Source organism: Monodelphis domestica, chromosome 4, assembly GCF_027887165.1.
Source record: "Monodelphis domestica isolate mMonDom1 chromosome 4, mMonDom1.pri, whole genome shotgun sequence".
NCBI lineage: Eukaryota > Metazoa > Chordata > Mammalia > Didelphimorphia > Didelphidae > Monodelphis > Monodelphis domestica.
The window spans coordinates 443,491,640-443,513,194 of record NC_077230.1 but is presented as its reverse complement, the minus strand read 5'-3'; the positions used below and the strand labels follow the sequence as shown (position 1 = coordinate 443,513,194).

The 21,555-nt window shown below is 49.4% G+C and overlaps 1 protein-coding gene across 1 annotated transcript; it reads right to left on the bottom strand.

The window, feature by feature from the left end:
- Nucleotides 1-7: 7 nt before the first annotated feature.
- On the bottom strand, nt 8-20,494 carry SULT2B1 (sulfotransferase family 2B member 1). The gene is made up of 7 exons (XM_056796722.1): nt 20,134-20,494; nt 5,551-5,693; nt 5,204-5,412; nt 4,454-4,580; nt 3,815-3,909; nt 424-604; nt 8-196 (listed from the first exon to the last, which is right to left on the bottom strand). Exons 1-7 carry the CDS (start codon nt 20,208-20,210, stop codon nt 36-38), a joined length of 993 nt encoding a protein of 330 aa, XP_056652700.1. The 5' UTR covers nt 20,211-20,494; the 3' UTR covers nt 8-35.
- Between the last annotated feature and the right edge of the window lie 1,061 nt (nt 20,495-21,555).

Here is a 21,555-nt window from a genome sequence, read left to right as displayed (position 1 = left end):
AGGCGGCTCGGGGCTAGCGCGAGTTTATTTCGGGGTCACAGGTCCCAGGCCCCCTGGGCGAGGGCAGGGCCGCTGTCCCCGGGGTCCTCCTCCCAGGGGAAGCTGGTCTTCAGGCCCTGCATCTTCTCCCGGTACGCTCGGTCAAAGAGGTCCCGCTGGGTCGCAGTGAAATGGTTCTTCCAGTCCCCGCACACTCCTGGCCAACGCGAAGGGGCGCAGTTAGGCCCGGCGCCGCCCTCGCTGCCCCAATTCGGCCCCCCTCCCAGCCCCTGCCGGGCACCCAGGGGGGGGCGCGACCGAAGCCTCGCTTTCCCCGGGCTGTCCGGTGTCCTCGCGAGCCCCAGCCCGCCACCAATAAAGGGTCCGCGGACCGCCTCCCCGCTCTGGCCTCCGTCCCCCGCCGTCGGCCCGCCGCCCCCTGACCTTTCCGCAGGAAGGCCCCCTGCTCGTGATCCAGGAGGACGCGGGGCAGCAGGGTGTAGTTGGACATGGGGTTCTCCTTCATGGCCCGGAAGGTGGAGTTCTCCACCACGGAGTCCAGCACCTTCTCCTTCAAAGGGCAGCCCAGGAACTCGGAGATGCGCTGGACGGAGCCCCTGAGGTCCTGCGGGACACAAGGGCCTGGCTGGGCACAGGAGAGGCGCCGAGCGGCCGGCCAGGGTCCTTGCCTAGCCGGGGGGCGCCGAAGGGCCGGGCACGGGCCCCGCCCCCCAAGCTGCCCCTCCGACCTCCCTTCAAACCCATCATTGCCTCTCTGGGCGTCCCCAGATCGGCCTCCTCCGTTCTCTCTCCTGAGGCCCAGGGGCCGGGGGAGGGCTGGGGGAGGGGAGGGGGCGGGGCGACACGTGCTGTGGACCCTCCGGGAGGGAGAAGCCTGATGGTGGCATTCGAGGCCTCGGGAGAAGCGAGAGGAGTCGTTCCCCCCCACACACACTCCGGGGCAGAGAGCAGACGGCCCCGCCCGCGGCTCCCAGCGGGGCTTTGTGTCAGCGAGACCGGACAAGGCCTAGCGGCCGCGGCCCAACGGCGGATGGTGGAGCCGGCGTGCGGCCACAAGATGGCGCAAGGGGCGAAGCCACGGCCTGGGAAGAGCCGCGGGAGGCCCCCTCAGACCGGGCCACGGGCCGGTTTCCCCAACTGAAGAATGAGGCAGGCCCAGGCGGGGGGCGGGTGAGGCTAAAAAGAGAATATTTGGGCGAGCCCTGTCAGCGCTGGCCCTCAGGCCGGGGGCTAAGTGACTGGGCCAGGGTCACCCCTCCCGGAAATGTCTGAAGCCAGACCGTGAGCCCCCCAGAGGACGGATCAATAACTTGGGAAACAGAAAGAAGCACCTCCAGGCCGGCTTGGGGGGCGCAGGGGCGGGATCGGGCATGCGCTCCGCTTGTTTTCCTCTTCCCTGCGCATGGGGTGGGGTGGGGGGATAAGCAGGGCCTCGGACAGAACAGGGAGGTTTGAGAACAAAGGAGGGACACGAAGAGGGGGGGGGGGCTGAGCCGCCCCAAAGGCCCAGGGCCACAGCCACACAGTGGGACGGACTCTCGGAGATTCTCAAGGCGGAAGCCGCATTTTGTAGAAGGGGTAACGGAAGGCAAGTGACTTGTCCAGGGTCACACAGCAAAGCCTCTAGGTGGGATTCAAGCCCAGAGCCTCCCCTCCGGTTTGGGGCTCTTCTGTGGCACCAGCATTCCTGGGACGTCAGGTGTTTTCCAGGCCCCACAGGACCCCGAGGCCAGATCCTGGCAGCCTCCCCTCGCAGGGCCTCCACAGAGGCTGGGCCAGAGAGGAGGGAGGAACAGGGCCACAGTCCGAGGCCACAAGGGCCGAAGCAGGGAAAGGGGGAGAAGAAGGGCCGGGCAGCAGAGGAGGGAGGAGGAGAGGCTGAGCATCCCTCAGCGCCTGGGAAGATGGCGGAGCCAGGAAGAGAAGAGGGAGGCACTCCTGGCTGCCCCGGCTGCCTCTGCCTCTGCCCTGTGTCTGTCCATCGCCCTTCCCTCCGCTCAGCCCTCGTCCCAGCCTCTGTGGCCCTTCCTTCTCCTCCCCTCGTCATGGGTGCTGCCCCGGGAAAACCTCAGCCGGCTCCTCTAGTGCCGCCGAGGGCCCCCTCCCAATGGGGCTTCTCGTCCTCGGGGTCTCCGCCGTCCCTCGGCCCCCCAGGCTTTGCCCACGTCCCTGTGGTGGCCCCCCCAGTGCCAGCCAAACAGAGCACGAGGCCCAGAGCTCTGAGCCCTGCCTTCTCCCCTCGTCCTCTCCTTTCACAGGGTTGTCCCCCAGCCTGGAAGGGTCACCGGCCTCTCAGCTCGGGAAAACCTCCCAAACAAGGGGCCTGGCATGGAGTGAGCGCTAAGGCTATCATGAAGGTGATTAAGGCCAGCTCCAGGGCCGCCTCCTCCAGGGAGCCTTCCGCAGCCTCCCCAACCCAACCCAGCCAGCACAAAGTGACTTCATCCCTCTGTCATTCTCCAGTGGCTTGGTGTATCCTGGAGCTGCGCACTGGGAGGGACGGGCCGGTGCCGGCATCTCAACCGACTCGTCCCTGAGAGCCCTTCGACAACCTGCTGGACCAGTGGGAATGCAGCCTCTCCTCGAAGGCCTCCAGGACGACGAAACTCCCCACCACTCAAGGAACCCCTCCTCCCTCCCGTCCCCAAGCATTTATTAAGGCCTTCTCAGGGGCCAGCACTGGGCTGATCTCAGGGAAAACCAATCCCTGCCCTCGGGGAGTTCAGGCTCACAGAAGGCCACATGAAGACAAGGGGGATGCTGGGAAGTCTGAAAGGGAAGGCGTTGGGCTGCTGAGGGTGAGCGGGGATGGGTCTGAAGGATGCTGACAGAGCAGAAAGGACAAGGTTTGCCAATGGCCCCTTCCCCGAGAATAAGGAAGAGTGACCGGCACCATGGCGGTGCCCTTGATGCTTCAGGGGAAGGCGGGCAGAACTGGAGATGTCGGGGTTCTTATGGATGTGAGATTCTAGTTTAGATGGTCCGGGCTGGATCAGTAGAGAGATGATGGTGGGTCTATGGGAGTGGAGATCAATAAGGGCAAAAGGATTGAGCTAAGGACAATAGGATGGTGGCAAGGGGAGTGACTCTCATTATTAAGGAGCACCCACCATGGAGACAGGCGGCATTCTGATTCTTTTTTTTTTTTTAACCCTTACCTTCTGCCTTAGAATCAATACTGGGTATCTAAGACAAAAGAGTGGTCAGGGCTAGGCAATGGGAGTTCAGTGAATTGCCCAGGGTCACACAGCTGAGAAGTGTCTAAGGTCACATTTGAATCCAGGACCTCCCATCTCTAGGCCTGGCTCTCAATCCACTGAGCTACCCAGCTGCCCCCTGATTCTGCTTCTTGTGCAATGTCACAACCCCAAGATACTTCCCTTATCTGATGGCCCTGCAGGACTTTTTCCAGCTTATCCACACCTGCCTAAACTGTGGTACCCAGTTCACATTTGCCCTGCTCTTCTTTCTGCCTATGTATTTGTGAACTTGTCTTGGAGGGGAAGGCTCATGTCTTATCCCATTTACACATAGAGCAGGAGGTTAAGATGGAACTTCTTTGAGACATGACTGATAATCATAGGTGCTTGTCCAGCATCCACTCTATGAGCCCCACATTCTTTCTATTAGGTAGGTCCATCATAGACCAAAAAATCCATCTAACCAAGCAGGAAACCGAGGCCCCAAGAGAGGCAATGAAACTTGTGTGTGGTCGCAGGGAACTGTAGGGATGGAAGGAGGAGGGGAGAGGGGGCCAGGGAAGAATATCAGGGGGTGAAGGAGCGGGAAGGGCCCAGGCAGAGAATTTGCTGACCTTTTGTAGTTCTTCATAGGTGGTGAACAAGAAGTTGTCCTTTCCCTCCATTCGCATCCATCCCTTGATGTGATCAAACCAGGAACCAAATTGTACTGAGAATTTTGGGGAAAGGTCACAGGAGCATTAGGGAACTAGTCCATCCATCATGACAGTCCCATCTCCCTTCCTACCCAAGACCATTCACTTTCAGCCCATTCACATAACCCCTCTGCCTCCTGCCCTGACTGTACTAGGGTCTCACCACCCTTCAACAATAGGTCTTTCTCCCACCTGCTGTTTTAATATAGTCATTATTGGTCCAATCTGTCTGTGTCTCTGGGCCTGCCTTTCCCTCCTGGCTGGATCTCTCTCAAGTTGATGTCTGTCTTTTCCTCCCTCCCTTTTCCTTTCTCTCTGTCTTCCTCCCTCCCTCCCCTTCCATCTATTTCTTTACTCTTTTTCTGCCTCTGCCTCCCTGGGTCCCTGTTGCTTTCTCTCTATCTGTCTGGGCCTCTTCTCTAGCTTCCCTGTTTTGTCAATCGCCATATTTAGGTGCTTCTGCCTCCCTGTGACTGTTCCCATCTCTATCTCTGGGCCTCTTGAGATTGGTGGCTATCTTTCCCCACTTCTGGCCCATGTTCGTGCCCTGGTCCTCACTTTTTCCATCGAGAAAATCCTGAAAGAATTGGTCTGGGTTCTCTGGGTCCTTGAGGTGTCCAGCAATCTTGGAGTAGTGGTAGAAGGAAACCAGGACATCTCGGGGGTTTCGGCTTATGTAGATGACCTAAGGGAGCCAGTGAGGGCTGGATCACAGAGCGAGGACTCCTGGCCCCCCAACCCCCCATTGCCAAAGGGCACAAGAAACAACAAAAGCGTTGGTATGGGGAGTCAGGAGCCATATGAGGAGATGACTAGGAAGCAGGCCACCCACCTCACCTGATGGCTAACTGGCTCAGCCTACCTCCAACTATTATTGGGAGGAGGCCTTCCAGACCCTAATGGCCCAGAGCAATGAACACTGTTGGGTCACTCTCATGGATTACAGTCCATATCCAGGAAGCCTAGTGAACAGGCACCAGGCCCTCCAGGAAAGAAGGGAAAAGAGGAGATGGAGGTCATGACCAAGGAGACCCTGTGTGATTGACTTTGAAAATGTCCACCAGCTTCCTCTAGCCCTCTTCCCAGACTCCCAAGAAAATCTCCACAGCTGGCATTTTGGATGGGTGTAAGGGGCTCCCCTGGCCTTTGTGAACCCTCCCTCAAGGCCAGAGACATGAAGCAACTTGTCTAGTGTCCCACAGCTGGAAAATGTCAGAAGCAGGACTAGAACCTGGGTGTCCATGACTCCATTCACTGGGCTCTGCTTGGTCTGCCCCTGAGTAGTTAGGAGCACTGAGGCAGACTCACCTTGGCTTTTGAGTTGAAAAAATTCCGGGGGAAGAGCTGAATGGGGAGGTGGGAGCTGATGAGGCGGGGACTGGGCATCTGCATGATTTGCCATAAGCCCTGGACAGTCTCACACCAAGGGGCTCGCTCCCAGTTGGGGACTGATCGGGCCCAGGAGGGATCCCCATTCTTCAATATTAGGCTCAGAATCTCAATCATCCATGTAGTACCTGGAGGGAAAGATTGGGGTGGAGGGTAGCGAGGGGAGAAGAAAAATTTAAGGGGGTCAAGAGAGATGCTGAGGGGAAGCAGAGGGGACAGGGCAAAGGAGAGTAGGTTTCCTGGGAAAGGCCAGCTGTTTGTCCTACCTGACTTGGGGTAGGTTACAATGAAGATATCGTCATTCTTGACCTTGAAGTCCTTCTCCACATAGCTTAAGGTCTCTGGCTCGTAGAGGCCCGCAGGGAAGTTGATGCCCTTGTATTTGAAGTATGCTCCTGTCATCTGCTCTCTGAAACAAGAATTGAACTGTTACTCAGAGTGGCCCCATCCAGACCCCCTCAAGAGATCAGGAGAACACATTCATTCATATGCTGGAGACACAGTGACTTCAGAAAAGCCATCTTCCTCTCAGCCTCCAATGAAGGCTTTGGGTCCAATGGGCACTGCTAGGGGCTCAGGATTTCTGGAGGCTTGTGAGGCCACAGGAGGGGGGGGAGGGGAAAGGGGCCAAAGAGCACAGGGTCAGCTCTGCAGTAAGCCCTCCCCTCTCCCTCTCTCTCCGGCTCATCTTGTCTCTCCCACTCTGTCTATGCCAAACGCCAAAGGACTTTTTGACTAGCCTTTCTAATCAAGATGTGGATGAAGCAAGAGGAGGAGATTCTCTTCTGCATCTGATTCTTGCTTTCAGGGTCTAGTTTCTGGGGTGGGAAGGTTAGGAACCCTGGGAGGAAGTGTTATAGGCATGCCTATGGCCAGGAGGGGAAATATTGGCACGAGTAAGAAAAAGGAATAAACATTAAGCACCACTATGTGCCAGGCACTGTGCTTTATGAGGATTAGCTCATTGGATCCTCACAGCCCTGAGAAGTGGGTGCTATTGTGACCTCCATTTTACAGATGAGAAAATGGAGGCAAGAAGTTAAATGCCTTGCCCGGGGTCACAAAGCAAATAAGTGTCTGAGGATGGATTTGAACTCAGATCTTAAGTGAATCCAGGTCCAGCACTCTGTACTGTGTCCCAACTGCCTCTGCATAGATTTTGGGAAAGCAGATCTCCAAGGATTCAGAGGAAAGACAGGAAGGGCCCCATAACCTAAAATGCCATGGGGGAAGGCAGTTTAGGAGGGATGGGAATGCTCAAGAACGAAGGTCATGGGATAGAGTGGGAAAGAATTCCCATGAGGAGGGATGATGGGATTTGTCTGAAGAGAGTCCGGAGCTCACCAATTGACTTGGATTTTAAAAAGAAAAAGTCAAATGATGGAAGCAAGACCAAGTAATACAAGCTGAATATGAGGACAGGATTTCTAGTCAGTCTTATAAAAGTAACAGCAAAAGTGCTTTAATAAATCCTATGATTAGCTGAGGATATGGAAAGCTGAGAGTAAACAAAATGTTTTTGAAGTTGCATTGGTAGAAAAAGAAGGATAAGAAAAGAAATTTTGTTTCTTCCATTGGGGTGGATGGCACTGTCCATTTGTTTTTATTTTTGCCCAGGAGAATGATCTTGGCACTGGAAATAACAGGGGGGAAAAAGAAAGGGAGAAGTGAGAAGACAGTAAGAGAGTCCTTAGCTGCCCTGGAAGAATTTGAGTCACAGCCCTGATGAATTACATCCTCTTCTCTCACCAATCACCCCCACAACAAACTCATGGGTATTTTTGCTGAGCCATTGACAGTGATCATCGAAAGATCATGGGAAACGAGGGAGGAACAATAAGATTGGAGAAGGCAAATGTCCCAGTTTCCAAGGAAGGAAGAGAACAGAAGCTGCCAACTCTAGGCCAGTGAGCTTGACTTTGAATTCTGAAAAAAATTCTGGATGACTGGCAAAACTTTGGCCAGAGAAGCAGTGATGCCAAAGAGCCTACCTTGTTTCATCAAGCATAGGTTATACTGGACCAACATCAATTCCTTTTGGGGACAAGATTCCTAACCTGGTAAATGCGGAGAATGCTATGGGTTCAGTTCATCTTAACCTTAGGAAAACTTTTGAGAAAATGGCTCTGGCCTATTCTTGTGAAGAAGATGGAGAAATGGGGGCTCAGGGATCATCAGTAATAGAGGGATTCAGGACTGCTGGATGACCCAATTCAAAGAGCACTGGCTAATGACTCAGGATCAGCCTGGCAAGAGGTCTCCAGTGGAGTGCTCTGGGGATCTGCACTTAGCTCTGGCTGTTAACGTGTTTATTGATGACTTGGGCAAAGGCACAGATGGAATTCTCACCAAATTGGCAGATGATACAAAACTGGAAGAGATCTTTAGCACAATGGATGGCAGAGGTAAGATTCAAAGGGATCTTAAAATACAATTCAGTAGAAATTGGCAGCAATTGATGAGTTGGAGAAAGCAGGACAGCCTAGCTCGATCTCACTAGGCCAACAAAGGTTAAGGAAAATCACCTGACCAAAAAGTCACCAGGAAGGCCATAGATTGGATGGAGCATCTCCCCTCAGTGAGTCATTTTACTAGCTTAAGTCAACAAAAGGATGTAGCCAGAGGCCTGTGGGTAGTGTGAGGAGAATCCAGTGGAAAGGCCCACGCAGAACCTCCTTCTAGTATGTGAACAGACTCAGCACAAAGGGACCTAAGGCTTGTGCAGCTGGGCCTTCTGGCTCAGAAGCTGGGTCACTGGTCCAATGTGGACTAAGGGAGAAGTCATGAATCAATGCAGAGCATGCCCAAGGCTATGCGTTGGGCAAAGACTAAAAGGCTGCAACTGTTGGGCTCTGACCTCTGAGGGAGTTTGTACATTTAATCCTAGAGCTGCATAGGTAGGAGAGGGAAGAGAGGCCATGTTGTGCTTGTGGTTCAATCACTTCATACCAGAAGACACCTCTAGCTAGATCCAAGGGACTGGCCTGCAGCCAGAAGCAGTCTATTGGCACTCCAGCCATGGACCAGGCTTGAGAAGTGGCAACCAGACTCCAAATGGGGTCAAGGAGCTTGTGATGTTCCATCTAGGAAGGGAGAGATCCAACGTTGCTCTACATCAGACAGTTTAGGGAACACTGAAAGTGAATAGGGTCCAAGGCACCCCTGTTATCCTTGAAAAATCCAGCACTCAATATTCAGGGAAAGGGGTCCAAGAGAATATAAAATAGGGCCTGTCAAGGCCCAGACAACCCCTCCACAAATGTGCAGAACCCGGCCTAACACAAACTCTCAATTCCATTCTGGACTTAAGAACAGAATAACGAATAAAGAGAACCACAAAAAAAAAATGGAGCCAGGAACTCCCAATAAACAAAATGAGATCTCTTATGGGAAGAATTTTAAAAGAACTAAGAAATCCAGAAGAAAGACTTGGGAGGAGAATTATTCATTGAAGAAGTCTACAACCTAACCCAAAGCAACAGACTCTCTGAAAACTGGAATAGACCAAGCAGAAGTAAATGACTTCATGGAACTAGAATATATATTAAAAGAAAACCAAAGGGCTTAAAAAGAAAAAAGGAAATACAAGATACTTCATCTAAAAAACAACTGACTTGGGAAGCAGGACACTGAGAAAAAAATCTAAGAATCATTGCAGTACATGAGGTTCATGACCAAAAAAATTAACTTGTATGCCATATTTTAAGAAATCATCAAAATGTTCTAAATCCCTCTTGGTTAGAGAAATGCAAATAAAAACAACTCTGAGGTACCACCTCACACCTATCAGAGTAGCCAATATGACTGTAAAGGAAAATGATAAATGTTGGAGGGAATGTGGCAAAATAGGGACACTAATGCATTGTTGGTGGAGTTGTGAACTGATCTAACCATTCTGGAGAGCAATTTAGAATTATGCCCAAAGGGCTATAAAATAATACACATTCTTTGATCCAGTAATACCACTACTAGGTTTGTATCCCACAGAAAAAAAAATTTTAATGGAAAAGGACCTGCCTGTACAAAACTATAGCTGTGCTTTTTGTAGTGGCAAAGAATTGGAAACTAAAGGGCTGTCTGTCAGTTGGGGAATTGCTGAACAAACTGTAGTATATGATGGTGGTGGAATACTATTGTGCTATAGGGAATGATGAACAGAATGATTTCAGAAAGAGCTGGAAAAACCAAATGAACTGATGCAGAGTGAAATAAGCAGAACTGGGGAAATATTATACAAAGTAACAACAATACTGTAGAATGATCAACTGTGGTAGACCGAGCTACTCCTAGCAATACAATGATCCAGATCAATCCAAGGGACTTATGACAAAGAATGCTCTCTACCTCCAAAAAAAAGAACTATTGGAATTGGAATGCAGATCAAAGCATACGATTTTTCACTTACCTATTTGGGTATATGTTTAGAGGTTTTGGTTTTATAAGATAATTCACTTACAAAAATGAACAACATGGAAATATGGTTTGTGTAATAATACATGTATAAATCAGATTTAATTGCTTGCCAGCTCCAAGAGAGGACACGGAAGGAAAGAGGGAGACAATTTGGATTGTATAACTTTGGAAAAGTTATGCAGAAATTTGTTATTACATGTATTGGTTTAAAAAATTAAATAAAATTTAAAGCAAATATAAAAAAAAGAAATCATTAATGAAAACTTCTCAGACTCATTAGAAACAGAAAGCAAAGTGAAAATGGAATTCACTGACCATATCCTGAAAGAAATTCTGAAAGGAAAACACCCTAGAATGTCATAGCCAAAATCCAGAACTATAAGCATCCAGAAAGAAATAGGTTAAATCCTGTGGAGCTAAATAGTCAGAATCATACAAGATTTGGTGGCTTCTACATGAAAAGAGAGAAGAGCTTGAAAACATTCCAAAAGGCAAAATATATGATCTTAGAACAAAGATCCACCTATATAGAAAAATACAAGCAAGTAGAAGGGATTAAATGACAATGAAGCATTTACATGTGACCCTGAGCATTCGCTTAACTTCTGTTTCAGTTTGCTCATCTGTAAAATGGGGATACTATCATCACCTACTTCAGAGATTTTGTGATATTCAAATGAGATCAAATATAAAATTTGTAAACCTTAAAGTGCTTCATAAATGCTAGTTATTATTGTCATTATTATTACTGAATAGGGGAAGAAGAAAAAAGTGCCATCAATAGAGCTCAAATGCCATCAAGGGTCATAGAGGCAGGCATAAGACAAGGACACTGGGAGAGGGTTTGTAATGTTTTGATGCTCTTAAAAGAAGAAAGTAAAGGGAAGGAAAATGAATATTCTAGATATGTGTATGGGGGGAACTTGCCATTTTCATTATATTAAAATATAATCTAAATAAACAAGCAGAAGACTATAAAAAAAAGAAAGGGAAGGGAGGGAGATATGCTTCTTTTGAACCTCATTTTCATCTGAACTGATCAAAGGTCAGAAGATATATACACATATACAGAGTTCGGTGTAAAAATACACTCAAGTGAGTGCAGAAACAGGGAGGGATGGGGAGAAGAGAGAAGGGAAATAGGGGAATACAAGGGAAGGTAAGCTCAGGGATATATTAGTCATAAGAAAAACAAATGAACGCAACAACAAAACAAACTCCACCCTTGGAGGGTGGATCATGAAGAAGGTTTAAAGGAAAAGAAAGGAAAGGCAAAACAATTTTTTAAATTGGGAGCAGCTGGGTAGCTCAGTGGATGGAGAGCCAGGCCTAGAGATGGGAGGTCCTGGGTTCAGATCTTACCTCAGATACTTCCTAGCTGTGTGACCTTGGGTGAGTCACATGACTCCCATTGCTTAGCCCTTACCACTCTTTTGCCTTGGAACTAATACACAGTATTGTTTCCAAGACAGAAGGTAAGAGGGTTTAAAAAAAACCCAACCCAACTATTTTAAAATTATATAATTATATCAATAGATGCAGAAAAAAGCTTTTGACAAAATCAATGGATTTTCATATCCATTAATGTTCAGAACATGAATAAATCATCTTTTCCTTCTCAGAGTAATTAGTATCTATTAAAAGCTGAACCAACATTATATATAATCAGGATAAACTAGAAGCCTTTCCAATAAGATCAGGAGTAAAGCAAAGATGTCTACTATCACTCTTCTTTGATATAGGACTTGAAATAAGGCAAGAAAAAGACAGTGAGAGAATAGCCAAGGCAAAGGGTAACAGTCATTTTTTTGGTAAATGATATGATAGATTCTTAGAGAAATTAGAGGATCAAATAAAAATGTACTGAAATAATTTAGCAAAATTGAAGGATAAAAAATAAAGCTACACATACCACACAGCACTTCTGTATATTGCCGAATAAAACTTAGCAAGAAGCGGTTAGAAAGATAAATTCAGTTTCAAATAACTATAGAATTAAAAAAACAAACAAACTTGGGTCTACTCACCAAAACATGGAAATGATAGAAAAGCAATTAGAAACCTCTCTTTAAACAATTGTGAATAACGTAGCTATTCTCAGCAATGTGATGATTCAAGATGATCCCAAAGGACTCATGATGAAAAATGCCATCTGCTCCCACAGAAAGAATGAATGAATGAATGGAGTCTAAATCCAGACTAAAGTAAATTATATTTCACTTTCTTTCTTCTTTTTTTTTTGTTTTAATTTTCTTCCACAAAAGAATAAGTATGGGGAAATGTTTACATGATTGCACGTGTAAAATCTATATGACATTGCTTACCTGTCTCAGCAGGGAGAGGAGGAAAGAAGAAAATGCAGAACCCAAGTTTTAAAAAATATATTTTTTTAAATTTTACCTGAAATTGGGGAGAAAGAAAATATCATATTAAGAAAAAAGAAACCTCTATTTTGAGGAATAAAGACAAATCTAAATGACTGAAGAATTATTTGCTGTTCATGTAAACTGAGGCAATCTGAACAAAAATTAAATGCCACCTAAATTAGTAGACTTATTCAGTGCTAAGAATAATTGAGCCACCAAACAATTATTTGACAGAATGAGAAAAAATTATAAAATTCATATGAAAACTAAAACATTCAATAATTTCAAGGCAAATAATTTTTAAGAAAAATGGGAAAGAAGGGAACCTAGCACAACCAGGTCCCAAACTATACCTCAAAGCAGTCATCAAAATTATTTGATATTGGTCAAGAAAGTGGAATAGATTAAGTATATAACATATAGAAACAAAGGAACCCAGTAACCCTGTGTTTGATAAATACAAGGGCCGCAGCTCTTGGGGTGAAGACACATTATTTGACAGAAATTATGGGAAAACTAAAAGCAATCTGGCAGAAAGTAGAATGAGAGCAACACCTCATACCACACACTCTACAAATAGATCCACCTGACTTAGATTTAAAAGGTCACGTCCTATACAAATTAGAGGAACAAGGAAGAAATTGCCTTTCATATCTATGGAAAGGATAAGAGGGATAGGGCAAATCATGGAAGATAAAAATAGACAATTTTGATTATTCAATATAAAAAATGTACAAATAAAATCAGTTATTTCAAATTAGATGGGAAAAAGTTAACTCAAAAATTCTTTGCAATTTCTTTGAACTTAAAACATGTTTTATTTCTAATATATATGTCTATATCTATCTGGAGCTGGTTCAAGAATAAGATTCCCCCCTCAATTAATAAATGATCTAAGGGGGGCAGCTGGGTGGCTCAGTGGATGGAGAGCCAGACCCAGAGATGGGAGGTCCTGGGTTCAAAGGTGTGACCCTGGGCAAGTCACTTGACCCCCATTGTCTAGCCCTTACCACTCTTCTGCCTTAGAACCAATACACAGTATTGGTTCTAAGGAAGGTAAGGGTTTTAAATAAATAAATAAGCAAACAAACAAATAAAAATAAATAAATAAATAAATGGATGAATGAATAAATGATCTAAGGCTATGAAAAGGTAATTTATAAAGAAGAAAATCAAATTATCAACAGTCACGTTAAAAATGCTCCAAATTGGGGGCAGGTGGGTGGCTCAGTGGAATGAGAGCCAGGCCTAGAGATGGGAAGTCCTGGGTTAAAATTTGACCTCAGATACTTCCTAGCTGTGTGACCCTGGGCGAGTCACATGACCCCCATTGCCTAGTCCTTAGCACTATTCTGCCTTGGAGTCAATACACAGTATTGATTCTAAGATGGAAGGTAAGGGGTTAAAAAAATGCTCCAAATTACTAATAATTGGAGAAATGCAAATTAAGGCAACCGACGACGACAAACATATCAGGGCATCCAAAGGGAAATGGGCACATGAATGCACCACTGATGGCACTCTGGATTGGTCTGCACATTCTGGAAAGCAATGTGGAACTCTGCCTCCCCAGACTGCTGAACTTTGAGTTTGAACCTTTTGACTCTAAGTCTAGATCTCAATTCGATTTTTTTATAAAAAGAGGGAAAAGACTCAAAAATGTTTATAGCACCTCTTTTTGTAGTGGTAAAGAACTAGAAATTAAGGGAGGGTACCCACCTAGTGGAGAATGAATGGCTGAATGAATTATTGGAATAGTATTGCGCTATAAAGAAAAACGTTTAAAAGACGGCGGTTTTAGAGACACCTGAGAAAGCTCTTTTGAACTGATGCAAAGTGAGGGAACGATTTATACGATATCAACGATCCTCTCAAAAAAACAACTTGGAGAGACTTAGGAACTCTGATTAATAAACTAATCAACCAATCTGCCAGAGGGCTCATAGTGAAGTGTGGTGCCCGTCTCCTACACGAAAAGTGATGCGACACACATTTTCCAACGGGACCAACGTGTGGTTTTGTTGAACTTGAGTGTCTATTGATCACGAAAGTTTTGTGTTTCTGCCTTTCCATTTTTTGAAGGGAAGGAGATAAATTCTTGGTAATTAAACAAAAGAGGGCTTCCAACAAACAGAAAATCAATGGGGATAAACTTAAAGACTTGGTGGAACTTGGGTACCAAGAAATCAATTTCAAAGGAATGAAATGTTCTGAAAGAGATCAAGGGTTTTAAATGGACCACAAGCTCAATGCAATATGGCAGCCAAAAAAAGCTTGTGCTGCATGAAAAGGGCTAAAGCTTCCAGGACTGAGGAGGGAAGGGTCTCGTTGTACCGTCCTGTCAGACCTCATTTGGAGGACTAGGGTCAGTTCTTAGCGCAATGGTTGAAGAAGGACATTTATTTCCTCACTGAGGAGTGTCCAGAGGAGGGAATCCAGGACAGGGAAGACCCTCAAGCCTTTGTTTTATGGGGATCTTTTGGAGGAACTGGGCACGTTTAGACTGGAGAAGATTAGAGTGGGAGGGGCGCTGACATGATGGCAGTCTTCAATTATTTGAAGGGTTGGAGGGACTGGACTTGACTCCAAAAGCCACAACCAGAAACAAACCAGGGTGGTGGCAAAGGAAAAAATCCAAGCTGGATGTCAGAAGTTCAGAATCATTGTTGTTATTCAGCCATGTCTGGCTCTTGGTGATCTCATGGACTGGAGCTCTCCAGGAGGGGTTTGCCATTTCCTTTTCCAGCAGATCCTTTTGTCAGGCAATGAGAGATGAAGTGACTTGTCCAGGGCCCTACATTTAGGGAGTGTCTGAAGTCTTCCTGACTCCAGGCTCAGGACTCAACTACTAAGCCACAGCTGCCTCTTCCTAAGAGTTTGAGCTGTCCTGAAGTGGAGTGGCCTTCCCTTCCTGGCAGAAGTGGGACCAGCTCTTCTCAAATATCCTTTGGGGTATGGGTTGGCCTCGAGTCTGCTAAGGTCCCTTCCACTCCCAGAGCCTACGATGGTGGGAAGAAAGGGGTCCCTAAGAACAGACCCAGAGCTAAGACAGAGCCCAGAGAGGGACAGGGTCTTGCTCAGAGACACACAGCAAGTCAGCAATGGAAAAATGTCAGCATTTGAAGGGTTTTATCAGATCTGAGTTCAACCTCTTTACTTTTTTTTTTTACCTTTGCTTTCTGTCTTAGCATCAGGACTGTGTATCAGTTCCAAGGCAAAAGAGCAGTAAGTGCTAGGCAATGGGGGTGAAGTGACTTGCCCAGGGTCACTCAGCTAGGCAGTGTCTGAGGTCAAATTTGAACCCAAGACCTCCCATCACCAGGCCTGGTTCTCTACCCACTGCCCCTCAAGCTCTTCATTTGACAGAGGAGGAAACTGAGGCCTGAACAAGTCCAGGACCTTGTCCATGGTCACACACAAAATGCCAAGGCTGAAAGACCCTTAGAGACTTCTGAGTCCTGGCAGGCTAGAAAAATGGCAGCAGAGATGTACAGCAATTAGGACAGGATGGGGGAGATGGCTCCCCAAGGTCCAGTGTTCTGAAGCTGCCCCCCACCCCCACTCCAGGCCCCTAATGCTCGAAAGAGGAATATTTAGGACAAAACTGAAGTCTGACTTCACACGTCAGTAACCTCTCAGAGGCAGGAAAGGCTGGGAACAGAAATAACTTCAAAAAGGGTTCAGCGGCAGCAGCAGATCCAAAATGGGTTATTAAAGGAAACTGGGATGCAGGGGGCCATCCCTCCTCCCCCGCTGCCTCAGTCCTGGGCACATGGGCACAGCAGGAGCCCCTCCAGATCCTGTCTTGCCTTTCCCTCCTCCTGGGTCTGACCCAAAGCCCTGGTGCCTGGTGCACGTGTGGATTAGGGTGCGAGGGGAGGAGAGGACAGAAGTTCTGGCTGGGAGCACGGTCCAAAGTCTCCTTTCAGAGGGAGAGGATAGCTGCTTAAAGCTGGCTCCTGAGTCTCCAGGGACTGGAGGGAATGGAGGGGATCAGGACAGCGAGGGGTTAATTGTAAGAATTCAATGAACTGCGCTGACTCAGTTCCCCTTCCAGTCAACAACGGGTCCAGTCCAAAATGTCTATTGTGCAAAAGCTTTACTCAATCAAGAGAACGGAGAGAAAATCTTATGGCATTGTTTGTACCTAGCTGAGCGCGACAGGGAACTGGACCTCCTGTACCAGGAACCGGGTTACACTGACCAGAAACACAGTCGGATCCCAAGACCGGTATAAGGGGTTTGCTCACAGTTGGGCATCCTGTACGAGCAACCCACACGTCCTGTCTGAGAGCTGCCCGATCAGTGACTGCTTCCATGTTCCTCTGGTTACTTACAGATGCTGGGGGGGGGGGACTGCTTTTCTCCTGAATTCAAGGAATTGCACCTGTTTTCTCTGCCCCTCCCGACTCAGAGGGTCCCTCATCTTTCATCTAGTGAGTAATCGGCTAACCCAATGTTGTAGTGTCGCCTTTGACGCCATAGCTCTTACTCGGTGCATGGTTTTGTCAGTATACAAGTCCGCTGCCCTGAAGTTGGGGTGCAGCCCTAAGCTGAGGAAGGGCCCTCGTCCCGATTTGTTAGGCCATTGGCATGCATGGCTCTGAAGAGCGGACCTTGGTTGGTTTCCTCAGTCCTTTCATCTTTTGCTTGTTACACAACAAATCAGTGGGCTCCATTTCCTCATCTGCCATTGGGAAGACTGGACTAACTGGATTCAGAGGTCTTTTCCTGCATTGATCTTATGATGCTGTGACCACATTGGCCAGTCTGGAAGTGCTACCATCCCCAGGCCCTCCTGTGCCTCCAGGAAAGTCACTCCACCTCTGCTTCCCTCAGTTTCCTCATCTATAAAATAGGGATAATGATAGCACCTACCTCTAAGGGTCAAATGAGAAAAGGGGCCTCACTAAAATCCAATTCATTGGCAAGTCAAGACATCACCCCTTCGTTCAATTGGTCCTCTTGGAAAACAAAGGCTGAAGAGTAGCAACGGTGCTAATCGTTATTATTGAGGGGATGGTATTACTGCGCTCAGACCCAGGACTTGGTTGGGGAAGGTTCAGAAGAAGCTGATACCAGCTCAGTCCAGATAAGGGCATGTCTCCTGGCAATGGCCATGGAACAAAGCTCACTGGATGAGATTCAGGGTTAGTCCCAAAAGAAGCCGAGTGACCTCCTGTTGGGGAGCATTCCAGAGCAGGCTGTGGCTCCCGATGACCTCCAGAGGACTAAAGTCCTTGGTCTCACGGCTGCTCCATTGTTTAGGCTGCCTACTGTCCCTCTGGCTCGGGACACTAAGAGACCAAATGTCCCTGGGTCTCTGGAAACCCCAAAATGTAGGGAAATGCAGCAACCAAGAGGACAATTAGTGAAAGACAGAAGGACCTCCAGGAGGGCTCCCTTCTGGGAGTCTGGGCTCACCACTGCAGTACAGGAGCTGTCCTGGGCAATAGTGCTGGCCCTGCTCCCCAGGCAATGCGAAGATGCTGAATACTTGCCTTCTTCCTGGGTCTGTCTCAGTTTCCTCCCACGTAAAATAAGGGGATCAGACCTGTCCACTGCTATTTTATTTAAAACCATTTCTCTAACTCTCGTGGAGCCACGAACGTGTGCATAAATGGGGGTCTGTAAAAGGGAAGCGGGTGAAAAATTCTTCAAGCATGGACTCTCCCCTCAGCCATCTCCTGGTCCCAAAGCATTAGTTCAGTCTTAGGGGGCAGGACAGGCCTTGGGAAGAGTTTTAGAAGGCGTATTGGTCTCCTGGAGGGCAGCAAAGATGGAGACAGGAAACCTGGCTCTATGAACACTGAAGGAACTTGCAAGAGAAATCCTGGAGAAAAGAGAGACTCCATGGGTTTGGAAGAGGGCCAAAGAAAGCATTGAAGGCCTATAAAAGTTGCAAAGTGGAAGAGGGATCAGCTCCTGGAGGGCAGAGCTGTCTTTTCCCTTCCTTTGTACTCCCAGCCCTTAACACAGTGCCTGGTACATAGCAGGTGCTTCATAAATGCTAGCTGACTGACTGATTGACAGCCTGGGGGAAGGTGAGAAGTTAACTGAGGGATTTAAAAGAGGAATTTTTTTTTTAATCACCTGGAGATTGTAGGGAGGAATCATAGACCCTCCCAGAAGAGATCAAAAGCAGGAATCAGAGTTCAGGGAGAGAAGCAGAGATAAGAAAGCTGAAGGGAGGGGCCATAGACAGAGAACAGAGGGTGGAACCAGGGGCCAAGGAGGGAATCAGAGACTTTCAGAGGGTAGGAGGCAATCAGAGATCCCGGAGATATCAGGGCTGGGACTAGCCCTGATCAGGGAGGAAGGCACCAAGCCCCAAGAGACTGGAAAAGAGAATGGACAAGAATAGAGAAATGGGAGTAGCTGGGGGTGGAGAGGAAGGAAGAAGCACCAAGAGAATGAAGAAGAGGAATGGGAGGGAGGGAGGGAAGAATCTAAGGTACCAGAGATAGAAGGGCAGGGATCCAAGGTTGGGAAAGAATCATCAGAACAAGGCAGAGACCAAAGGGGAGATAAGGAGAAGAATCACAGATTCTAGAGGACTCCCTGAAGAGGAGGAAATCTGGGGATGATGTCAGGGAAGTCTCCGTGGCCTCTCTTGCCTCAGATGAACTGTATGGCACATAATCTGGCCTCCTGGTATCCCTTCCTTTCCAGAGCTCCCAAAGTATAAGCTATCTGAGCGCAGGGAGGGCTGTCATCTTGGCATTCTCAGTTCCTGAGACATAAGCAGGCATTTGAGGCATGTTGATGGATGGAAGAGCTCCTGGGGAGACCAAGCAGAGAAAGATGAGAAGGGACCAGGGCTTCTGGAGATGGGAGAAGAGTCAGGGAGAGACGGTCAGGCAGAAAATCAGAGCTGATGGAGACAAGCGGCAAGAAGCATCTGAAATCCTGGAAAGACCACTGGGATCAAGCTGGTAATGGAGTCTGGACTTTCTGAGAGATGGTGAGGATCAGATATGGAGAGAGAAGGGAAGAAATGAGGAGCTACAGGGGACTCCAGAGGAAGACTAGGGAGTCACAGAGAGCATAGAAGGGCAGCTAGGTTGCACAATGGTTAGAGCTCTGAGCTGGGAATCAGGAAGACTTCTCTTCATGCATTCAAATTGGGCTTCAGACCCACTTACTAGCTGTGGGACCCTGAATGCCTCAGTTTCCTCATTTATAAGATGAGCTGGAAAAGGAATTGGCAAACCACTCCAGAATCCTTGCCAAGAAAATCTCAAAATGGGACAGTAAGGAGTTGGACATGACAGAAAGTAACTGAAAACTGAACCTAGAATGGCTGGAAGTCAGGACCCAGGTTCGAATCCTCCTTCGGACATGAATTACTGTGTGACCTTGCTTCACTTTTCTATCTCCTGTCAAACAAGAGGTTGGAGGAGATGACCTGTGAAGTCCAGTCTGACTCTCAATAAGCCCAAGTTCTCAGAGGAAGGAGCAAAAGTACTGAGGGAAAGAATCAGAGATAACAGAACGATCTGGGCAAGAAGTGAGAGACCTTGGAGGAGTCAGGAGAGAAATCAGAGATCAAGAAGCTTTGGGAGGGGGAGGGGGACCAGAACCTGGAGGAGCTGGGCCAGAACACCTGCATCCTTCCTGAACTTGGCTCCTCTCTGGGATGGTCAGGAATAAATCACCTGAACTCCCTCAGCCTCTTTCCCCATTTGTGATGTGATGATCCCTAAAGGTCACCTCCTGCTCCATTGTTCTAGACCCCCAGGAAGTGGAGTGGGGAGACTGGAAGCGCTGGGGGGCCAGGGGCACCCAAGGAGCCCCCCCCCCCCAGGAGACACAGGATCGAGGAAAGGCTGGAAGGAGAGATCTGCCTCCTGTAGACAGCAAATAGTGGCAAAGCACCTCCTGGCTACTTCCTGGCCCCCCCTGGGCACTGGGAAAGCCGAGACCCTGGGAGAGAGAGGAGGAAGGGCCCTGGAGAGGGAGGGGATGGGCAGAGAGAAGCCAGAGGGCTGCTGGGGGCCCGACTGAGGTCTGGGGGTGGCCTGAGGCTGCGGGGGGGACAAGGGCTTTGGGCAGCCTGCCAGCTCTCACCTCAGCTCAGTGGGCACTTCTTCACTTAGGTGACCATTGTAGAAAGGAGGAATCTGGGACTGCACAGTTCCTTCCATGGTGGAGGGGCCCGGCTGGTTGTCCGAGGGAGGGCAGTGGTTGCCAGGCGCTTGGGCTCTGCTTCGATGCCCCACGAGGTCCCAGAGCAGGAATCTTCCCTCTCTCCTGGCTGCCCGCTAATGCTTGAATCCAGGCGGGTGGGGTAGGGCTCAGCCGGTTCCTCTAGCTGCTACCCACGCCATGCCCCGCCCCTAGGCACCTCTGGGGAGGGGCTGGGGCTGGGCATCGCTGAACTGTGCAGGGGCGGGGTGGAGGGGGAGAACCCTGGGCCCCGCCCCCTCCTCGGAAAGACAGCCAGACCTTCTATCCCCTCCTCCCGGAACTCTTGGGCATCTGCCCCTCCCGGCCTGGACCCTCCTGGCTCAGCCATCCCACCCTTGGAAAGGAGGCCCCGTAAGCGGGTTCAGAATCAGACCTCAGACACTTTGTAACCCTGGGCAACTTGCCAGCCCGCTGTCCGCCTCAGTTTCCCCATCTGTCAAATGGGTAGAATAATAGCCGCCTCTATTTCCCAGGGTGGCTGCGCGGATGAAGTGAGATTGGACGTGTTCAGGGCTCTGGGTAAAGGCCCGCGATTCCTACGGGGGATCCCTGAGGCCTGAAGCCCTCTGGGACCCCGAGGAAGGCAGCCAGAGCGGGGGTGCGGCAGCCACCCTTCCCTCCTGGTCTCTGACTCCAGCAGCCTTTGTTCTGGTCCCCTCCCCGGCCTCCCCCGGGTGGAGATGAGGTTAGGGAGCCGCTCAGGGAGTGCACTCGGCGGACTCTCTGCGGGCGCCTCGCTCCCTGGGCCGCGGGGGAGGGGTTGGACCCCCAAACGGGACTAGGGGGGCCTTCCAGCCCGCAGTCCGCCTCCTCCGCGCCCTGAGGGCCCTCCCAGGACGGAGTGCAAAGACCTGGGGAGTCAACAGCGCCCCGGGCCGGGGATGGGGATGGGGAGGGGAGGGGAGCCGGGACCCAGGCCGGGACTCGGGGATGGACGCGGGCCGCGTCCCTGGCTCGGGGCTGGAGCTTTACCCAGCTTTTACACAGCTTTTCCTGGGCTGTCCCAGGAAGCAGGAGGGATCTCCTGGGCCGGGGGGGAGGGGGCCGGGTGCCCTGGTGGGCGCTCGGAAGCCCCCTCCGACCAACCCCCTCCCCCGGCGGGCAGGACCTCCTCCTAATCAGCGAATCCATCAGGGTGTGGGCCCTCGCAGAAACCTCGCATCCAGCTCCCCGCCCCGATTACCCCATCCTTCTCGGGGATCCTGCCTCAGGCCCGATACTGGGCCGGCCCCAAGCCACACCCCGCATGCCTGACAGCGGGGTCCCAGGGCGGGGCGGGAGGGCGGGGCAGGAAAGCTGGGC

What these genes read in the sequence shown, in the direction of transcription:
- SULT2B1 (XM_056796722.1), bottom strand. Translation starts at nt 20,210, where the DNA reads ATGGAAGGAACTGTGCAGTCCCAGATTCCTCCTTTCTACAATGGTCAC. An exon ending in GAAGTGCCCACTGAGCTGAG is followed by an intron (nt 5,694 to 20,133) that starts GTGAGAGCTGGC and finishes TTCTTGTTTCAG; the next exon opens with AGAGCAGATGACAGGAGCAT. An exon ending in GGGGGCCTTCCTGCGGAAAG is followed by an intron (nt 197 to 423) that starts GTCAGGGGGCGG and finishes CGCGTTGGCCAG; the next exon opens with GAGTGTGCGGGGACTGGAAG.